Source organism: Monodon monoceros, unplaced genomic scaffold (genome assembly GCF_005190385.1).
Source record: "Monodon monoceros isolate NGI ecotype Baffin Bay Population unplaced genomic scaffold, NGI_Narwhal_1 Super_Scaffold_12, whole genome shotgun sequence".
In the NCBI taxonomy this organism is placed as follows: domain Eukaryota; kingdom Metazoa; phylum Chordata; class Mammalia; order Artiodactyla; family Monodontidae; genus Monodon; species Monodon monoceros.
The window spans coordinates 17245043-17266266 of NW_021703768.1; the positions used below are offsets into that span (position 1 = coordinate 17245043).

A 21224-nucleotide genomic window follows, 5' to 3' on the forward strand; every position below is an offset into this window, starting at 1 on the left:
AAGCCTTTGAATAAGACCATAACCTCTGCTGCTGCCTACACTGGGATCTTATGAACCTGAACCTGAGGCCTCCAGCTAAGTCAAACCTAGATTCCTGATCTCCAGAAATAGTGAGATAATAAATATTGGTTGTTTTAAGCTGCTAAATTGGATTGATTTGCAATACAGCAATAGATAATCCATATACAACTGCACCGTAGTTGTCAGTAATTTGCAAAATACAAAGGACCACTTTAGTTCTTGTCATCCTGTTCACTTTGCATAATGTTTGGGGAAATTAAAACCAAAGCCATAACAAAACAAAAATCCAAACAAACAAACAAAAATCATGATAAACATTTATTCTTGGAATAATGTATTTAAATGTCTTTTTATCTCCACATCTTATTTTATAAAGAAATAAATTATTGCTGTTATGGCCAGTGCTCAAGATGAACCACTTGTCATATTCAAATTCTCAGCTCATCCTCCTAGATGATACCATACCATCCAGTAATCACGCTCCTTGTTTTTTACCCAAAGGAGCTGAAAATTTCTTTTGACATAAAAACCTACACAAGACTATTATAGCAGCTTTATTTATCACGGCTAAAACTTGGAAGCCACCAAGATGTTCATCAGTTGGTGAATAGATAAATAAACTGTGGCACATCTACACAAGGAAACATTATTGTTAAAAAGAAAAAGAAATGAGCTACCAAGGCATGTAAAGACATGGAGAAACAATAAGTGCACATTACTAAATGAAAGAGGCCAATCTGAAAAGGCTACATACTCTATGATTCCAATTATATGACATTCTGGAAAAAAAAAAAACTATGGAGCCAATAAAAATATCAGTGGTTTCCAGGGGTGTGGTGGGGAGAGATGAATAGGCAGAACAAAGAGGATGTTCAAGACAGTGAAAATATTCTGTGTGATACTATAATGGTGGTCATTCTACATTTGTCCAAACCCATAAAATATATAATACCAAGAGTAAACCCTAAGTTAAACTATGGACTTTAGGTGATTATTATGTGTCAATATAAGTTCATCCTTGGTTAAAAAAAAAGTACAATTTTGGTGATTGATGTTGACAATGGGGGATGCTATTTAAGTGCAGGGGCAGAAGATACATGGGGAACCTCTGCATCTCCTTCCCAATTTTGTTGTAAATCTAAAACTCCTCTAAAAAAAAAAGCCTTATAAAAGAGGATTATATTTTAGAAATAATAATTAGACATGAATTTAAGATGCTATTATACAACTCAGAAGGATAATTCTAAGTATAGTGGATATCCTAAAAAGTGTATAATGAAGACTATAAAATGCCCAAACTGATTCAAACTATTAAAATGTATAATACCAAAGTATTCAAAATGAAATGTCTACTAATCACTACAAAATAGCTGATAGATAATATTTATTTATAAATCAAGAGAGGTTTAGAATATTTCTGCAGAATGTCCAAGGACTGAATGAATAGCCAGATACTTAAAATTACTCTAAATTCCAGGAGAATAACTACAGTGAGTCTCTTTTTTTAGATAGCTTTATTGAGGTACACTTGATATACAAAGAACTGTATATATTTAATGTGTACAATTTCATGAGTTTGGACAAATGCAAACACTGGCAATATCATCACCAAAATCAAGGTGATAAATACATCAATGCTTTCCAAAGCTTCTTTGCATGTTTTTGTTTTATTTTGTTTTTTGTGGTAAAAAATATTTAATGTGAGATCAACCTTATTAACATATTTGGATGTGCACAACACTGCATTGTTAACTATAGTCACTATGTGGTACAGCAGGGCTCTAGAATTTAATCTTCTAGCATAAGTGAATTTTTACAACCATTGAACAACAACTCCCCATTTCCTCTATTCTCTTTGCCCTTTACAACCACTACTGAATTATATGCTTCTGCAAGTTTGACTATTTTGGAAACCTCATATAAGTGGAATCATAGAGTACTTGTCCTTCTGTGACTGACTTGTTTTACTTAGAATAATGTTCTCCAGGCTCATACATGTCACATATAGTAGAATTCTATTCTTTTTCAGGGTTGAATAATATTCCATTATTATTGAATATATACCAAAACAAACTAGGTATAGAAGGAAGATACCTCAAAATAATAAAAGCATATATGAAAAGCTCGGAGCTAATATCACTCAATGTTAAAAAAATAAAAAGTTTTCTTCAAAGATCCAGAAGAAGACAAGGAGCCCATTCTCACCTACTTCTATTCAACATTGTACTGGAAGTTCTAGCCAAATAAATAAGGAAGAAAAAGTAAAAGGAATACAATGAGAAAGGAAGAAGTAGAATTATCTCTGTTTGCAGATGACATGACTTTATAGGTAGAAAATCCTAGAGACTCCATAAGACAAAAATAAAACCAAATAAACAAATAAAAACCCTGTTAGAATGAAGAAACAGATTCAGTAAAATTGGCAGTTTGCAAAATCAACACACAACAATCAGTTGTGTTCCTATACACTAATGATGAACAATCCATAAAGGAAATTCAGAAAACAATCCTATTTACAATAGCATTGAAAATAATAAAATACTTAGGAATAAACTTAAGGAGATAAAATCACTGTGTAGTGAAAACTACAAAACATTGATAAAACAAAATAAATTAAAGGAGACATGAATAATGGAAAGATATCCTGTACTCAAGGATTATAAGGTTAGGCTTAATATTGTCAAAATGTCCATACTACCCAAAGAAATCTACAAATTTAATGCTACGCTAGTCTAATCACAATTCCAATGGTACTTTTTCACAGAAATAGAAAACTATTATCTTAAAATTTTTATGAAACTACAAAATACTCAACATATATAAAACAATCATGAGAAAAAAGAACAAAACTGAAGGCTTTATACTTCCTGATTTCAAAATATATTACAAAGCTACAGTAATTAAACAGTATGGTACTGGCATAAATATAGACATATAGACCAATAAAACAAGACAGAGAGTTCAGAATTAAACCCATGCATATAAGGTCAATTGGTCTCTCATGAGGGTGCCAAGAGTAAGAATATGGGGAACTGAGTTTCTTCACCAAATAGTAATGGGAAAAGTAGATACATACATGCAAAAAATGAAATTGAATACCTATGTTACTATATAAAAAAAACAACTTAAAATGAGTTAAAAACTTAGATGTAAAACCTGAAAATGTAAAATTCCTATAAGAAAACATGGGGAAAAGCCTTCTTGACACTGGTCTTGGCAAAAATTTCTTGAATATGGCACAAAGCATAGAAAATAAAAGCAAAGTAGATTAGTGGGACTACATCAAACTAAAAAAATCTTCTGCACAGCAAAGGAGACAATCAACAGAATTAAAAGACAACATATAGGACGCATGAAAATATTTGCAAACCATATATCAGATAAGGGCTTAATTTCCAAAATACATAAGTAACTCCTACAAGTCAATAGCAAAACAAAACAAAGACAATGAATAACCCAAATTTAAAAATGGGCAAAGTATTTGAGCAGACATATCTCCAGAGAAGACATACCTATAGCCAACAGGTATATGAAAAGATGCTCAACATCATTAATTATCAGGGAAACACAAATTAACACTATAGTGAGAGACCACCTCATACCTGTTAGGCTGGCTATTGTCAAAGAACAAAAGATAAAAAGTGTTGGCAAGGTTGTGGAGAAATTGGAATCCTTGTACACTGTTGGTAAGAATGTAAAATGGTGTAGCAACTATGTAAAACAGTATGGAGGTCCCTCAGAAGATTAAAAATAGAACTACAATATGATCCAGAAATCCCACTTCAGGGTATATATCCAAAAGAATTCAAATTATGATCTCAAAGAGATGTCTGTATTCTCATGTTCATTACAGCATTATTCTCAATGGCCAAGATATGGAAACAACCTGAGTGTCCATTGATAGGCAAATGAATAAAAAGAATGAATAAAGAGCCTGTCTAATAAGATAAAAAATACCAGCAATTTGGAAAATAAAACTACTGAGTGTGTATGTATGTGTGTGTATATGATATTCTAGTGAGATAATTATAAGATTACTAAAAGTAGAAATTAGAAAAAACAGAGATATTATGATAAATTGAGACGAAGTCAATGAGCATTGGATGTCTCTGACAATAAAGATCACTAAGTATATAAAAATAGAGTTACTAGGAATTAAATAATTTCAAGGAAACAAAGGTCTTTGGGACCCGGGTTTTTTTTTAGAGTAGAAAGCATATTCTAAAGAGCCCAGTGTGCATTTAATGCTCAAATATTTTATTAGTATTTGTGTTTAACATAAATATTCACATGTACCTTTGAAACTTTAATCCTAAATATAATACTTTTATGTTCCATCACATTTTTAGGATAATATGATTAACCATGGGAGGAAATATATTAAATTATCCTAAAATAACAAAAGATATCAGACAAAACTTACTCTAAACACTAATTCTAATAAAACAAAAAACAAAACAACATGCAACCATCAATCCTGAAGACATATAACATGAAGAATCACCTTTAAGAATTCTGACAACTGAGAGTCAATAGTCCATAAATAACTAGGTATTATCATCTTTGAATAATAATTATAATACACAAACTTTTGTCTACCTGTTATTTTATGAAAACTGGCATTCCCTATGGGAGTAAGAAACACTTGGGAGAAACTTTAAAAGATATGGTTCAAAATGTATTTAGAAATCTTTGACTAATAGTCTAAAGTTTTGCCTTGCTATTCATGATATAATTCAATCACATAGAAAGAGTCAGCTTATTATTTAGAAAACAATGCACTCTTATCTAAATAAGATTAACAAAGGTCATAACTCATAGAATCTTAGTATACATGGTAAATGATCTTGTGCCTTTCCATGTTATTTTTACTCAGTAATTGCTGTCTCTGGGAAAAAAAAAAAAGACACTATCTTGGATAATTTTACAGTGCAGCCTAATCAGCATTTCTATAGTTGCCAAAAAATCCTTAGAGTACTCTGTCTGAGCTCAAAAAAAGGTTATATATTGTAGGAGTGTTATCCAATTTTCAAAAGGAGAAAGGAAGACTAAAAAAAACAAAAACAAAAACAAAATTGAGGTTTTTTTTTTCACATTGAAATTTTTATTTCACACAGACACATATAAGCACACACACATAAACGTATGGTATACATATACACAACACATTACTTGACTGTGTGTTTCATAGTATCACCATTTATATATGAGCTTGAGAGAGAGAGAGAGATCATGTATTCGTTTCCCAGAAATAAATTTTATAATTAGGTCCATAAGGACAAACACAAATTTAAAACAAGAGACTTAATTCTTAATTCTCCATGTTAAAATTAAGGGGAGAGATTTTTGTTTTTTTCTCAGTTTCCTTTTCTTGGAGTGTTTACTAGAGAAAACTTGTGATGCATATAACTATATATGTGAAATATATATATTTCATAGCTAGAACATATTTATTTATTTTGAAATCTCATAATGTCATAGATATAATCAAAGATCTAGCTGATATAACAAAGGAATTGATTTTAAAACAATATCTCATAGAATAGGTTATGGATTAAAAAAAAAAAAACCCAAATCATTTAACATGTTTTTAAAAATACAGAAATTTATGTTTCACATTATTTAGTAAGTAAAACAGTCATTACATTCCTTAACCCGTATCTCTGCTTTTGTAAAACACAATCATATTTAATAATTATGCTGCCCCAGTACACTCATGGTAAAAATTTGGTTGTCATATACACAAGCTACAACAGAACAGCCCTGGTTATTGTTATGACAGTCATCAACTGTGGAAGGGTATTCTAGCAGAATTGTGTAGCAGTAAAAAATCACTGAAAAAAAATCCTTCATGGCAAAGCGAATTTTTTGTTTGGTTGATGGTTGAAGTAGGTAATGACTTGTAAAATGGCAGTACAAAAACACCCCTAAGGACTTCCCTGGTGGCGCAGTGGTTAAGAATCCGCCTGCCAATGCAGGGGACACAGGTTCGATCCCTCATTGAGGAAGATCCCAAATGCTGCAGAGCAACTAAGCCGGTAAGCCACAACTACTGAGCCCGCGTGCCACAACTACTGAAGCCTGTGCACCTAGAGCCTGTGCTCTGCAACGAGAAGACACTGCAATGAGAAGCCCGCACACTGTAACAAAGAGTAACCCCCGCTCACTGCAACTAGAGAAAGCCTACATGCAGCAACGAAGACCTAATCAGCCAAAAATAAATAAATAAATTTATATTAAAAAAAAAAACCTCCCCCCAAACCAACTACAGTGTCCACATTTGCACCACTATATATTGTGAGGAGATGGGATACAGTTTGGTGGAGGAGAAAACTACAATCAAGCAGCTGACTTAATGCTGTTAGGTAAGCTTTTTTCCTGCATCCATAATTTTGAGATATATTTTGGTCTTTATAATAAACAAATATCACCAGGATGTGTTTAGCTCTGGTGGTGTTTTTATATTAAAATATGTTGAGATGCTTTAATCTGAGTTCTGAGTCTCTTTTTTCCTAGTCATGAAAGTTTTCTTTCAAAACGTTTATTTTTTGTTGTTTTTGTTTTTGAAGGGTTATTTGCATTCATAATTTTTCCATCTGTCCTCTCCTATGTATAAAATACTATTGGGCTTATTGTATCAAGATTTTTCTCTTTTCCCTAATTTTTATATCACTGTTTTTATATTATTATTGGTTCTTTCAAGTTTTACTGCTTTCAAGACTGATCTTAATTAAGCATTTTCAATTTTCTAGAACTCCTAATTTATTTCCTACATCTCCTTTTACACATCATCAGGGTGCCTGGTTTTTTTTTTTTTTTTCTTAACTATTTGAACAACAATGTATCTATATCAGAAACTTACAAGACTTCTTTACCTATTATACTGAAACTATTTTTGTTTCAATTATATTAAAAATGATAATTAGTTTTCTAAAAAGAAAATTCATTGCCTATAGTTGGCTTAGCCTCAGATCTCTGGATATCTGTAAGATTATCTTCTCTTTTATTGCAGTAATGTTCCTAACTTTTCTGGTTTTGTAATACAAAAGTAATTTTTAAAACCTTCTAATCTCATTAATGGTATGTAATTATTATTATGACTGTTATGTTTTTATGTTTTTTTAATTTGTCTTTTCCCTGTTTATATCTTTAGTTTAAAGAAATTTAATGTTTATGTAGTAATATTGATTGATCATTTTATGTTTAATGTCCTTGTTTTTTTTAATCTTCCCCTCTTCTAGTACCATAAGATAATCTCATTTTCTTTAAAAGCATAAATAGCCTATGTCTTTAATCAATTTGGTAAACCTTTATTATGTCAATTTATCTACTTTTTACAAGGATGACCTGTGGTGCCAGTGCCTTTCATTTCCTAATGTATTTTAATCTGTAACTCCAATTTGGACCTATACCAAGTCCTGAAGTATATATTACACAGCTTCCTAAGGACTCCACAAAGTCCACTAGATCTATTTTCCAAACCAAATGGATGTTGATATCTGTTTTATCAGCCCCTCCTCCATTATTTTCCCTTAAGAGTTCTTGATTATTTATGGATATGCACTCTTCCACATGAAGTTTTGGATCAGTCTAGATTATTGACTCATTCAGTAAATGTTACTTATCTGTGCCAGCATAATTTCAGGTACTAAGTATACAATAAACAAAACACAAAAATCCTCATCCTTACGGAGTGTCTCATTCTTATGAGAAAGAAAATGGGCAAGATATATGACAAAACTATACAGTATATTATGCTGTGATAATGCTAAAGATGACAGATATAGCATGTTTATTAATCAGCCGTTTCTGTGTTGATTAATCACCAAAATATCTCAGTAGCTTACAACAACAAATATTTAATTCTATCTTGCATTATATAAGAACTATGACTAAGCTACAGCTACTAGGTTAGGCTCAATTCCAAGTGAATTTTCATTTCAGAATATGAGCTGAAAAGGCAGTCATTGGGAAGGAAAGATTGGGAACACAGAATGAAACCACTTAAAGGCATTTAAAGTGGCTTATGGCATGTCTTCTCATATTCTGTTAGCAAAACAAAGTCATTGGCAAAGCACAGTTAAAGTAGCAAGGACATATATGCCACCTACAGGAAAGCATGATAAGGGAGGGAAAGAAATAATTGTGAACAAATAATACAATCCGTTCACTGTCCAGTCTCTAGACTAAAATAACTATGTGCCCCTTAGAGGTAAAATCCACTTACTTGCTCCCTGACACCCCCAAATCTCTTTAAAATATGGCACCAGTCTTGATTTCAAGACCTTTTGATATAATCATATACAATGTGGCTTTTCTTGTTCCAGAGACCACTGAATTAGGACACATTATTTGCCCACCAAAAATTCAATATATAACTGGGGATGAATAAGGACAAAATTGTTGAAATAAACACCCTGTTTAAAAGGGAAAATATGTCAGTGGCTCATAGCAATTCAGAAATTATTGTCTGCAATCATTAAAAGCGTTTCTGTCCTTAAGGCTCTAAGGCTAATTTATTTGTCGAACCCTTTACATTTGCATTTTTATCCCTAAAAGTCATGAAATTTCTAGTTTCCTCCTCTTCTCTTTAGAAAATACATGATTTTTTTTTTCTGAGCTGACCTGTTTCTTGTAGTGTCTTATCAAATACAGCTAATAAAAATCAACTCATATCATAGACATTCCCTCTTAATATCTCTTCTCCTAAAGCCATAGCTTCATTAGGTACATTTTCTGCCTTCCAAATTATCCTAGGAAAATATTTCTCAAAGCAAAACACAGTCAACTTCTAGCATCCTATAAGCATTACTTCATACTTTTTCTTCTTCAAATACAAATCCACATAATTTATTGTTGTTGGTGTCTTGGTCAAATTAACTGGTGAATCCTAAATTCAATGGGAAAATATCTTCTAATCACTGGAAAGCATGGCAGAGACAGGGAAAGAACAATTAAATCTACCAGGGAAGGTAAGAGAGACACCAAGTATTTGAGGATGAGAAGTCAGTAAAATACTATTCCAAACAGAATTCTCTGAGGAAGACAAATGAGAATGAATGTTGTATAATGATTGCAGCCTCTGACACAAATGTCTTAAGTAGTTTTCCAATGAGGTTCTCTGAACAGTGAATTCATTCTTTTTTTTTTTAAGGTATCTTTATATCATCTTCATTTTTAATGCAATTTAGTGTGCTAAAGATTACTAGAGTAACAGTTTTTCCCCCTTCTCATCAATTTTGAACACAATTCTCTATTGTCATCTGTACTCTGCTTTTGTTGATAATAAGTTCATAGTGAGTTAAATGGTTTTCTCTTTGGTTTTGGAATTCTAAACTTCACCATAACAAATCTAGGTGATAGCATTTTTCCACTCTGTTTGGAGCTTCTAATAATTATTTATCTAAGGTTTCATGTCTGTATTTATTCTTGAAAACTCTTAGTCTACATTTTTGTTTTTGTGTTTTGAACACTGTCTCACCATTTTCTTTGGTGTCTTCATATGAAAGTCCTATGATTGTACATTGAAGCTTTTTTTCCTTTGGTACATATTTCTCTCTCTCTCTCTCTCTCTCTCTCTCTCTCTCTCTCTCTCTCTCATCTTCAGCTTCTCAGATGCATTCTGGTTATTTTTCTTCAAACATATCTTCCAGTTTACTTATTCTGTATTCAGCTGTGTCTAATCTATTCCCCTAATGTCAGTGTCTACGTTGCATCTTCTGTTGATTGATAAGTATAGTTTTTCCATTTTTCATTTCAGAGCAAGCCCTGGTTTCATACCAGACACCTAACTCTAGTAACATCTCTACTAAATTCCTGTAATTATATACTTCCTCCTTTCTCCAGGGCTAACAAGCTAAGATGCTAGCTCCCAGTGCCTACATCCTGCCTTATATTCTCTCTGGGCTCTCACAACATCAGCTTGCAAATTTCCCCCTTGAAGTGCAGATTCACTCACAATACTACAACCACATGAAAATATAAATTAAAATTTATTGAAGGAAAACATAATTACATCAGTATCAGAATGCACATAATTCCCTAATCTCTTATTTGTCCAGAGTATGACATTTAGGCTTCACAGAACTCTATAACAGAGCTCCCGTAGAAAGGAACTTCCACTCCTATAATGTTCTCTATATTTTCAAGGTCAGGAGACAGAGAGCACTTCAGCACCTGGGCAAATATGCAAGAGGGGAAGCTCCCTAGCTGAAGAGGTGGCTATATTGGAAAGAAGAAGCCTCTGAGTTCTATAGCTGGTGCCAGCTTATAGAGACTAGACTTGTCATATCAAATAAGTCTTCAGCTTGTTTTTCCTCATTCCTCTAAATTTAAGCTCCTTTTTAATATTGTTGAGTTGTTGTCAAAATGTTGATTAAGTATACACCTACATTTCTTTTTTTGTAAATATCATGAAGGTTGGTTCACTCTTGGCAACTATATTTTCCATGGAAAAAAATTCGAAAGTGTGTAGAGAGAATTTTTTCTATGAATGAAACTTCTGTTACACCAAATGTCTACTACAGAGTCTATAGCATTTTTGATGTCTTAAATTATTTTAAGATAGAATTTCTCCTTATCTGGGAAAAGTAAATATAATGGAACATTTATGATTTAAATGCCTGGATGTGAAGCTTAGACTTGTTGAGCTATGAGGTGGTGCAATGTGTATTATTGAATTTTAGGTATCAAATTGTTTATAGTACATTAGTAGTGTCTTTTTTTTTCCTTAGGTTGAATATATGTGAATAATTTCTAAGTGATATTCTACCTCATTAGCAAGTTTTAAAGATACCTCTAAATAGGGCTAATGTTACCTATTTTGGTGTTAAGACTACATAATTTTATGTGACATAGAGATACAGATATTATTTCATATTTTTTCTGAATATTCCATAATTTCATATGTGATCCTTTTCCAATAATTTCTTAGACTCCATCATAAAATGTTAATGATTAGCTGAAGTACATTTAAGAAAGGAAGACTTCATGGGAATAATAAAAGAGAATTTGGTTCATTGAAGCTTGTCCCTTTTTTTTTTTTTTTTTTTTTTTTTGCGGTACACGGGCCTCTCACTGTTGTGGCCTCTCCCGTTGCAGAGCACAGGCTCCGGACGCGCAGGCTCAGCGGCCATGGCTCACGGGCCTAGCCGCTCCGCGGCATGTGGGATCTTCCCGGCCTGGGGCACGAACCCGTGTCCCCTGCATCGGCAGGCAGACTCTCAACCACTGCGCCACCAGGGAAGCCCGAAGCTTGTCCCTTTTAATATACTTTTTTCCCAGGATAGTCTTGATTCTAATTGATTTTAAAAAGACCTCGTACCTTTCCTTCAGTAGCTTTACCAGGTGAGCAAATAAGTCATTTCCTAAGATTAACCTTATGCCCTAGCCTATAAGAACTGTAATCAACTGATCATTACATTTATTCTGACTAGTTAATATTTTTTATTACATGAATAATATTTACTTGGGAAAGTGACCACCTTTACACAAGATATATATTTATTTATGATTCTGGGAGAAAGTTGATTGACACGTAATTGGTTAAGATACTGTAATATGATTTATCCAGTATGTCTGACATCATAGGGTTAACCAGAGAGTTTCAAAATCTCTACATTAAATTGTTTTATGCAGATATAGTATACATTGGAAATGCTACTTTCAAATTAAAAAAATGACACACAAGGAATCTGGGATTTCCCTGAATCTAAGACACATGTATTGAATACTAATCATTAAGCATTACGTTAAGCTCTGCCTGTAATGTTTTTAATACATGAATAAAATAAAAGACTAATTCTACAGCTATTCAAATGCCACACATTAAAAGGACAATTGTCCTATATCAGAATATTCACCGTAATTGGGAATAATACCTTTAAAATTGCTTAACCTACATTCTATGTTATCATTTGTCAACATGCAGCATTGCAAAGCTGATTCTCCTGTACAAATTTATTTCCTTCAAAGTAATGATACAATGGGCCACTTTTTAACACTCTATCACTTTTAATCATAAGCATGACTCATAAAAAACTGAAAAAACTGTAAACTTATAAATCCCAACTGAAAATCATTCTTACTTTTTTCAGCATTCTATGAAGAATTAGAAATTGATTTGTAAAGACTAACTAGTAACAATCAAATCATTTCTAAGAAATATATGCCCATGTCCATAAAAACACATATCTATACAAAACAGAATAAGTAAAGAAAAAAAATCAGTCTACAACGCTGTCATAGCATACAGCCAAATAGGTTAAAACAAATCATAAAATGATTGATGTGTTATGACCAGTTAGTTTCTAAACAGGTAATTTCAAATTATTCCAAAATATCCAACCTTAAAAGAATTCCACAAACTTATTTATTTATAGCTGTTATCTTGTCTGAAAGAATATTCTCTTCAGGTGTATGTATCTTGTTTAATAGAATGAATATAAAATAAAATAATTTTTTCAATTGTCTTTATATATTGTCTCATAACATAGATAAATATATTTTGTCTTTAATAAGGTTGATGAAAAACTATTTACAATAGACCAATAACTTGCCTGTTTTACCATTAATTAGAGAATTCCAGCTCTCTTTCAAAATGTATACTTTCAATTTAGCCAGGTTAAATATCAAATTGATATACTATTTACTTAAGTATCTTCCATGATATTTCAACTTAAACAAATGGAGAGGTATTTCCATTCTGGACCTGATGGAATTGTATATATCTGACTAACTCTCCCATCAAATACAACTATACAAGCTGCACAATATACATAAAATGACTGCCATTGGAGAGAATTCAGTGCAGCGAGGCTTGGATGAGGTATGGTCCTTGAGGGAAAGGAAGCATAACAAGATGAGTTTTACATTCTCAACGACTCAGGGCATTTTTTTAATATGCTCTGCTATGGAAAAGAGACCAAATTACATACTTTGTGAAACAGAGGTTGGGGTTAAAGGACTGGCACAGTAGCTGAAATGAGAATAAAGGTACAAAGAAGAAACCTCAGAGAAATGAACCCCAAAATTTGAATGCAATTTTCCCTGTGATAATTATAGATATATACACTACATTTGCATATGTGGAGACTCAGAGAAAGCAAAGCTGGAAGACAAAAGACCTAAGCAGACATTTCAGCAGGCATGAGGCACCAAGAATCAGAGTTTGTAAATGCTTGTGACTCCAGTTGATATTAGAGAAAAATTAGTTTTTAGGACTAAGAGTATTCCTACTTCCCAGGAATAAGGGGAAAAATGAACTTAACCAGCTATAACAAAGTCTAACTAATTTAGGTAATCATATTCTATATATCTGCAAGAAGAAAAACAACTCTCTGTGGAGGAAGGTGACATAATCAGGAACTTCTACAATCGTTTATCCATAATGTTCAATTAATAGTAATAAGACACGCTTAAAAATGGAAAATGACCAAAACCAAAAAGGAAACAAGCAATAAAAAGACGCAGATATGATGTTGATTTAGGAATTATTAGGAAAGGATTTTGAAATAATTAAGATTAAGGCTTAAGAACATATAGAAAAAAGGTGAAGAATTGTAGCAAATACCAATAATGTATATTTAATAAGTCAAGGGAAAATGATAGAGCCAAAATATGTCAATGCTGAAGCATATAGTTAATAAATTTGATACACAAGTTTAATTGGAGAATAAACATGGTGGAAAGGGTTAGTGAACTAGTATATAGGTCAATATAAAATAGCTATGTCAAAAAAGAGAGATAAAAAAATATGTATATATAGAAGAGTAGACTGATGGTGCATAGTTAAAAGACCAAACATGTATACTTTTGCAGAACCAGTAGTTAAGAAGTGAGGAAATAAGATAGAAGAAATATTTTAGTAAATGCTGACAAAAATTCCCTGGAACTCAATAAAAGATAGCTTTAAAATGCCTTATAATTGAAAAGCAGATTCTTAAAAAAGTAAATACCTCCTAGGTACAACATAGTTAAAATTCTGGAAAGTTAAGCACAGAATATCTTAAAATAAGAAAGATCCATTAAAGTAGAATAAACTATAGTAAAATGATAAGACGACTGAGATCGATTTTTTTTAACAGACAAGATGGTGGTCAGCAGACATTACATCATTAATTATTGAAATAGAAAAAAATATCCTTCAAGCTAGAATTCCATTTCCATTGGAAGTTACCCTTTTAAAAATGTAGGAAAAAGAATGTTTATGAAAAAAACTAAAAAGGAAAAAAAATCATTGATAGTAGACTAGCACTAAAGGAACAGAAAGGGATTTTTAAAGAAAATTTAGAATTTCCTTTAAAAACGATTAATGACTACAGAAGGAAAAATGGAAAATAAAGAAAATAAATAGCACCAGGAAGGATAAATTATAATTGACTTAAAACATGATTCTTTAACAAAACAAAACAAAACAAAATTACAATTTCCCATAAGGCTTAATTTATAAGATAACAAAAATAGCGAAAATCAAAGATTTTTAAAGTTTAAAGTTATTCCATTTTTCAAGTGATAAATTATATTTTAAGGTGGAATGAAATAAATTGAAATGTCTAGAGCAAACATTAAAGAAAAATAGAAGAAAGTAAAATAAAAAATATTGATGGAAGATAAAATGAACAAAATTAAATACATGAATAATTCATAGAAAGTAAGGAAAGAGAGAAAAGAAACAAAAGAAACAAGTAGCAAGATGATAGACTTAAATAGAAATGTACCAGTAATTAATTATAAGTATAGTAAATAAAAATAAACAACAAAAATGTGAAACCAGATTAAAACAAATCAACAAAAACTTAGTGTCTTAAATAAAACTTAAAAAAAAAGAACAATATAGTAAAAAAGTAAAATGAAAAATATTATACCATCCAACTGTTAACTAAAAAAAGGAAAATGAAATATCTGGAATAGTTATATTAATATCAGGTTAATTGGACTTTAAGTTATGAACCATTATTAAAGAGAGATGTTTCACAATGACATACTTTCAAAGAGGAAGATATCATACCTTAAATCTGTGTGCATCTGGTAACATGATTTCAAACTATATCTGACCAAAATAAAACAAAACCAAAAAATACTAATAGAAAATAAAAGAATAAATAGAAAAATCCAGTATCATAATGGGATATAATAACATATATCTCTCAAGAGCTGACAAACAAAACTTCTGTTTGAATATAGAAAATTGCAGTGACATAATGAATAAACTTGAACTAATTTATATATGTAGAAAACTAACCATGAAGCTGTGGAATTTACCTTCTTTTAAATCAAGTACACGCTGACACTTAAAAACACTCTCAAGAAGTTTCAAAATATATGCCTGTAACCATGGTAAAATAAACCAGGTATTTTTTAAAGTATGCTAGAAAAACTCCAACTTGGTGGTAATTGAAATATGCACTTCACATTTTGATGGATCAAAGAAGCTTGCTTGCTTGTTTCTTTTAATTTCTGTTTCAAATAAAATATTCATGCCGAATATATTATATGCCATTTAGATTTGTTCTCATGAAAATGCAAATAATAACTTTAAAACAATGGGCCTTCATCTAAAATATTTTACCATCAACAAAATTACATCAATGTCAATATTTCCATCAATGGTATTACCTCTTTTACTAACATTAAATTTACCCGCATCAGTTACAGCTTTCTCATTCTTAGGTTTATGGGAAATACTGCCATCTACTGAGCTTTTAGGACTTGATCCTCCCAATATTACATTGCACTATATCAACTCGAGTCACAAGCAGGCTAAAGTTGTTGCATGACTTAATTTTGCAATTATTTCAAGTTCTTAGGGGAAGTTTTGTTAAACGATCAAATTTCTACTCTTTGATTATGATTATTTGACATGTGTTCTTCTTGTTTCCCCAGACTGGTTATTTACTCTTTGAGGACAATTCTCAAATACAACTTCCTTTAGGGTATAGAAGGTTTGCTTTATGAGCTTTCATGGAAGTTACTGATATTTATGCACATTTTCTTTACACAGAATAATAGACCTCAGTGACTTTTTATCTGTCTGAGAATCAATTATGGAATAACCATAACATAGTTAAAACCAGAGAAGGAAATAGCAAGAATCTTAATAAGTAGAATAGATTCCTTTCAATAGAAGAACTTATATTGAGGAACTTACACCTTGAGATATTGTCTCTGAAGAAGAACTGGGCATCCCTTGTGTCCTCTGAGTAAGGATTCAAGGCACAGATGGGCTGATTTGTCCTCTTTCACTGTGAGTCTGACAAGTAGCTCCCTTTCCTAATTCTTCCTGCCCACATGTAGGCATTACTGGAATTGAGCAGTAGCTGTCCTCTTAGTTGGACATGTACCATCCAATCTCTGTTCTCCCCTATAGCCTCCCTGACACTGGCAGCCCTCTTCCACCTGGACTTTCATTTGCCTTGTATTCCAGGCCACTGAGTTTGCATCTGCCTAGTGTAGAAAGTCTTTGTAAAGCAAATTATTAGTCTAGTTCACCTGTAACTCTCAAATGCTTACTCAAAACCCATTTACCTTAAATTAAGATACACTGATAACTTTAAATTAAGATACAAGATGTAACAAGCTGATTTTCACAGGCCATAGCAAATTGATAGGAAGAGAAAGACATTGTAAAAAATGCTATGAGGGAACATTTTGCAAAGCTTTGTGTGCCAGATGTTTAAACCAGAGTCAGTCAGTTATGGTAAAACATGGCTCTCTCAAGTGAAGAGAAAAAAAAGTCAGAAGAACTGTAAGCCAAACAAAACAAAAACATCTTAAGAGAAACAATTAGACTACTGGGTCCATTTGATGACTGATCTTTATAGAATTTGAACTGTATATAGATTTCATGGTGCATTTCATGGTGCTTCATGAACGCAAGTCCTCATAGTACATCTTTTTTTTTCCTCCATGCGGTTTGCAAAGTTTCCCACTATATATCTAGCCACTTGGTGAGTTATAATGCTTGTGGGAAAATTAAAGAATACTTGTCATGGTGACACCAAATCATTCTGAAAATAGCAATGTGTTTAGTGCAATATGAGTGCACAATAAAATATCTTTTAAACAAATCAGAGTGTGAGGTTCCGGGTGTGTACTGCCTCTGTTTCAAAACACTAAGAGCATCTCAGCATGTGGCAGGATTGACAGTTGTCAGTCATTCTGCACAGGCTGCTACAGACGGAAGACATGTAGATCCCATTGGATATAATGAGTTAATTCAATGAGTGTACGTTTATTCTGTGTCCTTGTCAGGTAAAACAATTGTTTTTCCTATGAACTGATGCTTCAGCAACTATCATCAATCAAAATAAATTAGGAATATACTTTTCTATATTCATCACCATTACAATTTTCGGTTGATTTCTAAAATCAGTTTTAATGGACTTATCTATTTAAAAATCAGTTTATGGAGAGAAGGAGGGAGAGAAAGAATGGGAGATATTATTTGTACCAAGATCAAGCATTTATTGAGCCCCTACTGCGTAGAGTTTGAGTTTTTCACTCTATTATAATAAGGGTTATAATATTAATATCTTTAAAATAGTGGTGGTAGAATCTATTTGAAAATAAGGTAGGTTGAAAATAAGGTTGGTGTTGTAAGTTATAATAAAGTTTATATTCAGCTGAGTTCAACAGCACTTTTCTCATAATGAAATATGTGTATATGTATATTGTGTGGAATAAGGGATAAAATGAATACAAAAGTACACTGTAGGGCTTCCCTGGTGGCACAGTGGTTGAGAGTCCGCCTGCCGATGCAGGGGACACGGGTTCGTGCCCCGGTCCGGGAAGATCCCACATGCCACGGAGCGGCTGGGCCCGTGAGCCATGGTCGCTGAGCCTGCGGGTCGGGAGCCTGTGCTCCGCAACGGGAGACGCCACAACAGTGAGAGGCCCGCGTACCGCCAAAAAAAAAAAAAGTACACTGTAATTTTGTAAAATTACTTGAATTTTTTTTTTTTTTTTTTGTGGTATGTGGGCCTCTCACTGCTGTGGCTTCTCCCGTTGCGGAGCACAGGCTCCAGACATGCAGGCTCAGCAGCCATGGCTCACGGGCCCAGCCGCTCCAGAACATGTGGGATCTTCCCGGACCGGGGCACGAACCCGTGTTCCCTGCATCGGCAGGCGGACTCCCAACAACTGCGCCACCAGGGAAGCCCTTGAAATTTAATTATACTTCATGGCTTAATAATGTGGACTTATCTATGATTTATAATTTTCTTTCAAACATATTTTCTTCATGGAGCAAAAGCCACATAAAAGGACCAGGTCATATAATCTTATCCTTAGAATCGATATTTTAAAGTAGCTTTACCTAACTATGAATTAGTCCTGCATTTCTTTAACAATGGTCTTTTAACAATAGTAATTTGACAGAGTATTTAAATTCGACTAATTTACTCATTCATTTAATAGTCATTTATCCAGAGCTGGGCAGTGATCTGAATATTCAAGGTTGCAAAGACAAATCAAGCATCATTCTTACTTAGAGGGACTCAAAGTAGGGGAGATATGCACCTATGGAAATAAATATAGCATAAACGTTCATGGGAAAGTGCTATGTAACAGGAAATGAGGGTTAATTAACTCTCTGCTAATTCTGCAACAGAGGTCAGAGAAACTTGTAAGTGGGCTTTTAAACAAAGGAATGTGAGTGTGGAAAATTCTGGGCTGATTTAAGGATGTGCAAACTTATATTTTCGGAACAGGCAGTATTCCATCGTGTATGGAGTGTACTGAGAATGATGCTGAGAGATAAGGCTGGGGACGGCCTTTCATACTGACTTGTGGAGAGTCTTTATTGATATCCCACGCTATCTACTTCGTTACAGTTTTTAAACAGCATGTGTAAGTAGGAGAGCTCCCCTATAGGACTTTATGATAATTAATGGTTTTTCTATAAAATGTCATCCACAGTTTCTGCCACATTAGAAATACTCAAATATGTTCCTTTCCCTTTCTGAGGGTGTCACAAACACCATTTCATTCTGAGCTCACAGAACTGACACTCTTTCCCCTTGAATTGCCTGACAGTTTGTGCTCTGTATTCACAAGGTTCATATTCTACTTTGAGATCAGACTTTATTATATTAGCCGTACCCTGTGGTTGGATGGCATGTTTGTGTGTGTGTGTATGTGAAAAGTGTTCATTCCTAACCTGCAGGATTTTTCTTTTAATTTCAGTCACAAAGCATGCATTTTTGACTATTTTGCAAGAGTAGAATGCCCATATCAAAATGTATTATGAATATCTCCATGAATTCCTTAGTAATACATAACTACTTCAGCAAATGCAGGATATCATTCTTTAGTACCACTATCTCATTTTTAGTATTTAACTGTGATGCCAACTGAAATGGATATCTAACACAATAACAATTATCTGCCAGGCTCAGGAGACCACAGATGGAGTGATTTCTTTAGTCTTGTGTATAAAAGGAAGACCATACAAAACAAAATATTCCCATTTAAGGTAATAGTAACATGATATTATATGTTCAAGTATAGTTGACCCTTGAACAACATGGAGGTTAGGAGCGTCCAACCTCTATGCTGTCCAAAAATGTGTATAACTTATAGTCGGCCCTTTGTATCCAGGTTCCTCAGTATCTGCAGATACAACCAACCACAGATCTGATCATGTATTCCTGTAGTACTTACTACTGAGAAAAATCCATGTAAAAGTGGACCCTTATAGCTCAAATCTGTGTTGTTCAAGGGTCAACTGTATTTCAATCTGTTTTACATAAATGAATAGTGATAAGTGCAAATCAGAAGAAACAGGTACGTACTTTGAGGAAACCGTGGGGGGTTGTCATTGACATCTGTCAGGGTGATGTTGACCGTGGTGGATCCCGACAGCCCTCCAACTTGCCCAGCCATGTCTTTGGCTTGAATGACCACTGAGTAATGTTCTCTGGCTTCTCTGTCCATATTATGTAAGGCAGTTCTAATAACTCCTGTAATACATATTTTAAACAAAACAGTATGGATTATACATTAAATGAGAAGCAACAAGGTATTTTTCTCTTTTTTCTTTTTTCTTTTAAGAAAAGTAGTTTTAACTGAAATGCTTTTGAGAGAAAACCAGGCTTCTGAGACAAACAGTACCTTGACAATGTTATTAAAACTGTCTCATCGAAATATTTATTTATAACCACGCATCCTTAACCAATCTATTAGAGGCAAATGAAGATACCCATCTCTTGGCGGTCCTTGGGGTCACTGGCCTCTAGAGGGCAGCCCTGCAGTCCCTGCTCTTTCCTTCTGTTGGTGGCCTGAATATTTCACATCTCATTCTCCTCACAAGTGTTAGCTGAGATGTTTTGAGCAGAGGTTAATTTTCCTCCTTACAGAACAATTTACATAGTTTTCTGACAGGGTTGTCAAAGTTTGATGATGAAAAACAATGGAGGAGTGTAGACACTTGAACAAAGATTACAGGCAGGAGGCATTTTAACATTTATCAAGACTAAGAAACTGACTTTTTGTCAGGAAATAACTACAATAAGAACTAGGTCTAAGTACACAAGCAAAATAAAGTGATGAGATTGGTTCCAAAACTTGCATGTAAAAGTCACATTCTTTGTCTTGTAGTACCAAAAAAGACACTTAATGCACTTTCTCATTAATTAATTAATGCACTTTCTCATTATATTAATTAATTAATTAATTATCTTAATTAATTTGTTATAATTAATATAACAAAATGTTATATATCCATATGTAGTTCTGTGTAGGCAAACACACACACGCACACATAAATTAGATAGATTTGCCAATAAAGCCTTACATTTAGAAACTGGAACACATTTTCTAGCAGGTCAAGTTCATGCAAGGACTATCAAATATGTCTTAAAATAAAAAATTGTCCTCATATACATGAGCCATATTAAACATAAGCACATAAATATATAAGCATACATGTGTTTATATTTTATATTCATATAAATGTACAATATAAATATATTTGCTACTCAAAACATAGGTCACCATTTAACAACCACCTTTTTACTTTTATTTAAAATAGTTGGATCATGTCACTTTTGAGAAAGACACCAATGGCTTCAATCAAACTCACACTTGATTAGTTAGCAGCACAATTCACGGGACAGTGCCATTTATAATGACTGCCAACTATAGAGCTTAACAAACACTTTTGCAGACAATATATTGATATAATAGGAGAAAATGGGTTTGTATAT

The 21224-nt window shown here is 33.0% G+C and overlaps 1 protein-coding gene across 2 annotated transcripts in view; it reads right to left on the bottom strand.

Moving 5' to 3' along the window:
- The window catches only part of CDH18 (cadherin 18), a 340967-nt gene that overhangs the window by 115339 nt on the left and 204404 nt on the right, over positions 1 to 21224 (bottom strand). For both annotated transcript variants that reach the window (XM_029217299.1, XM_029217297.1), the window contains exon 4: positions 19812 to 19979. In XM_029217299.1, coding sequence (XP_029073132.1) covers positions 19812 to 19979 — 168 coding nt within the window. The remainder of the gene's footprint in view (positions 1 to 19811; positions 19980 to 21224) is intronic.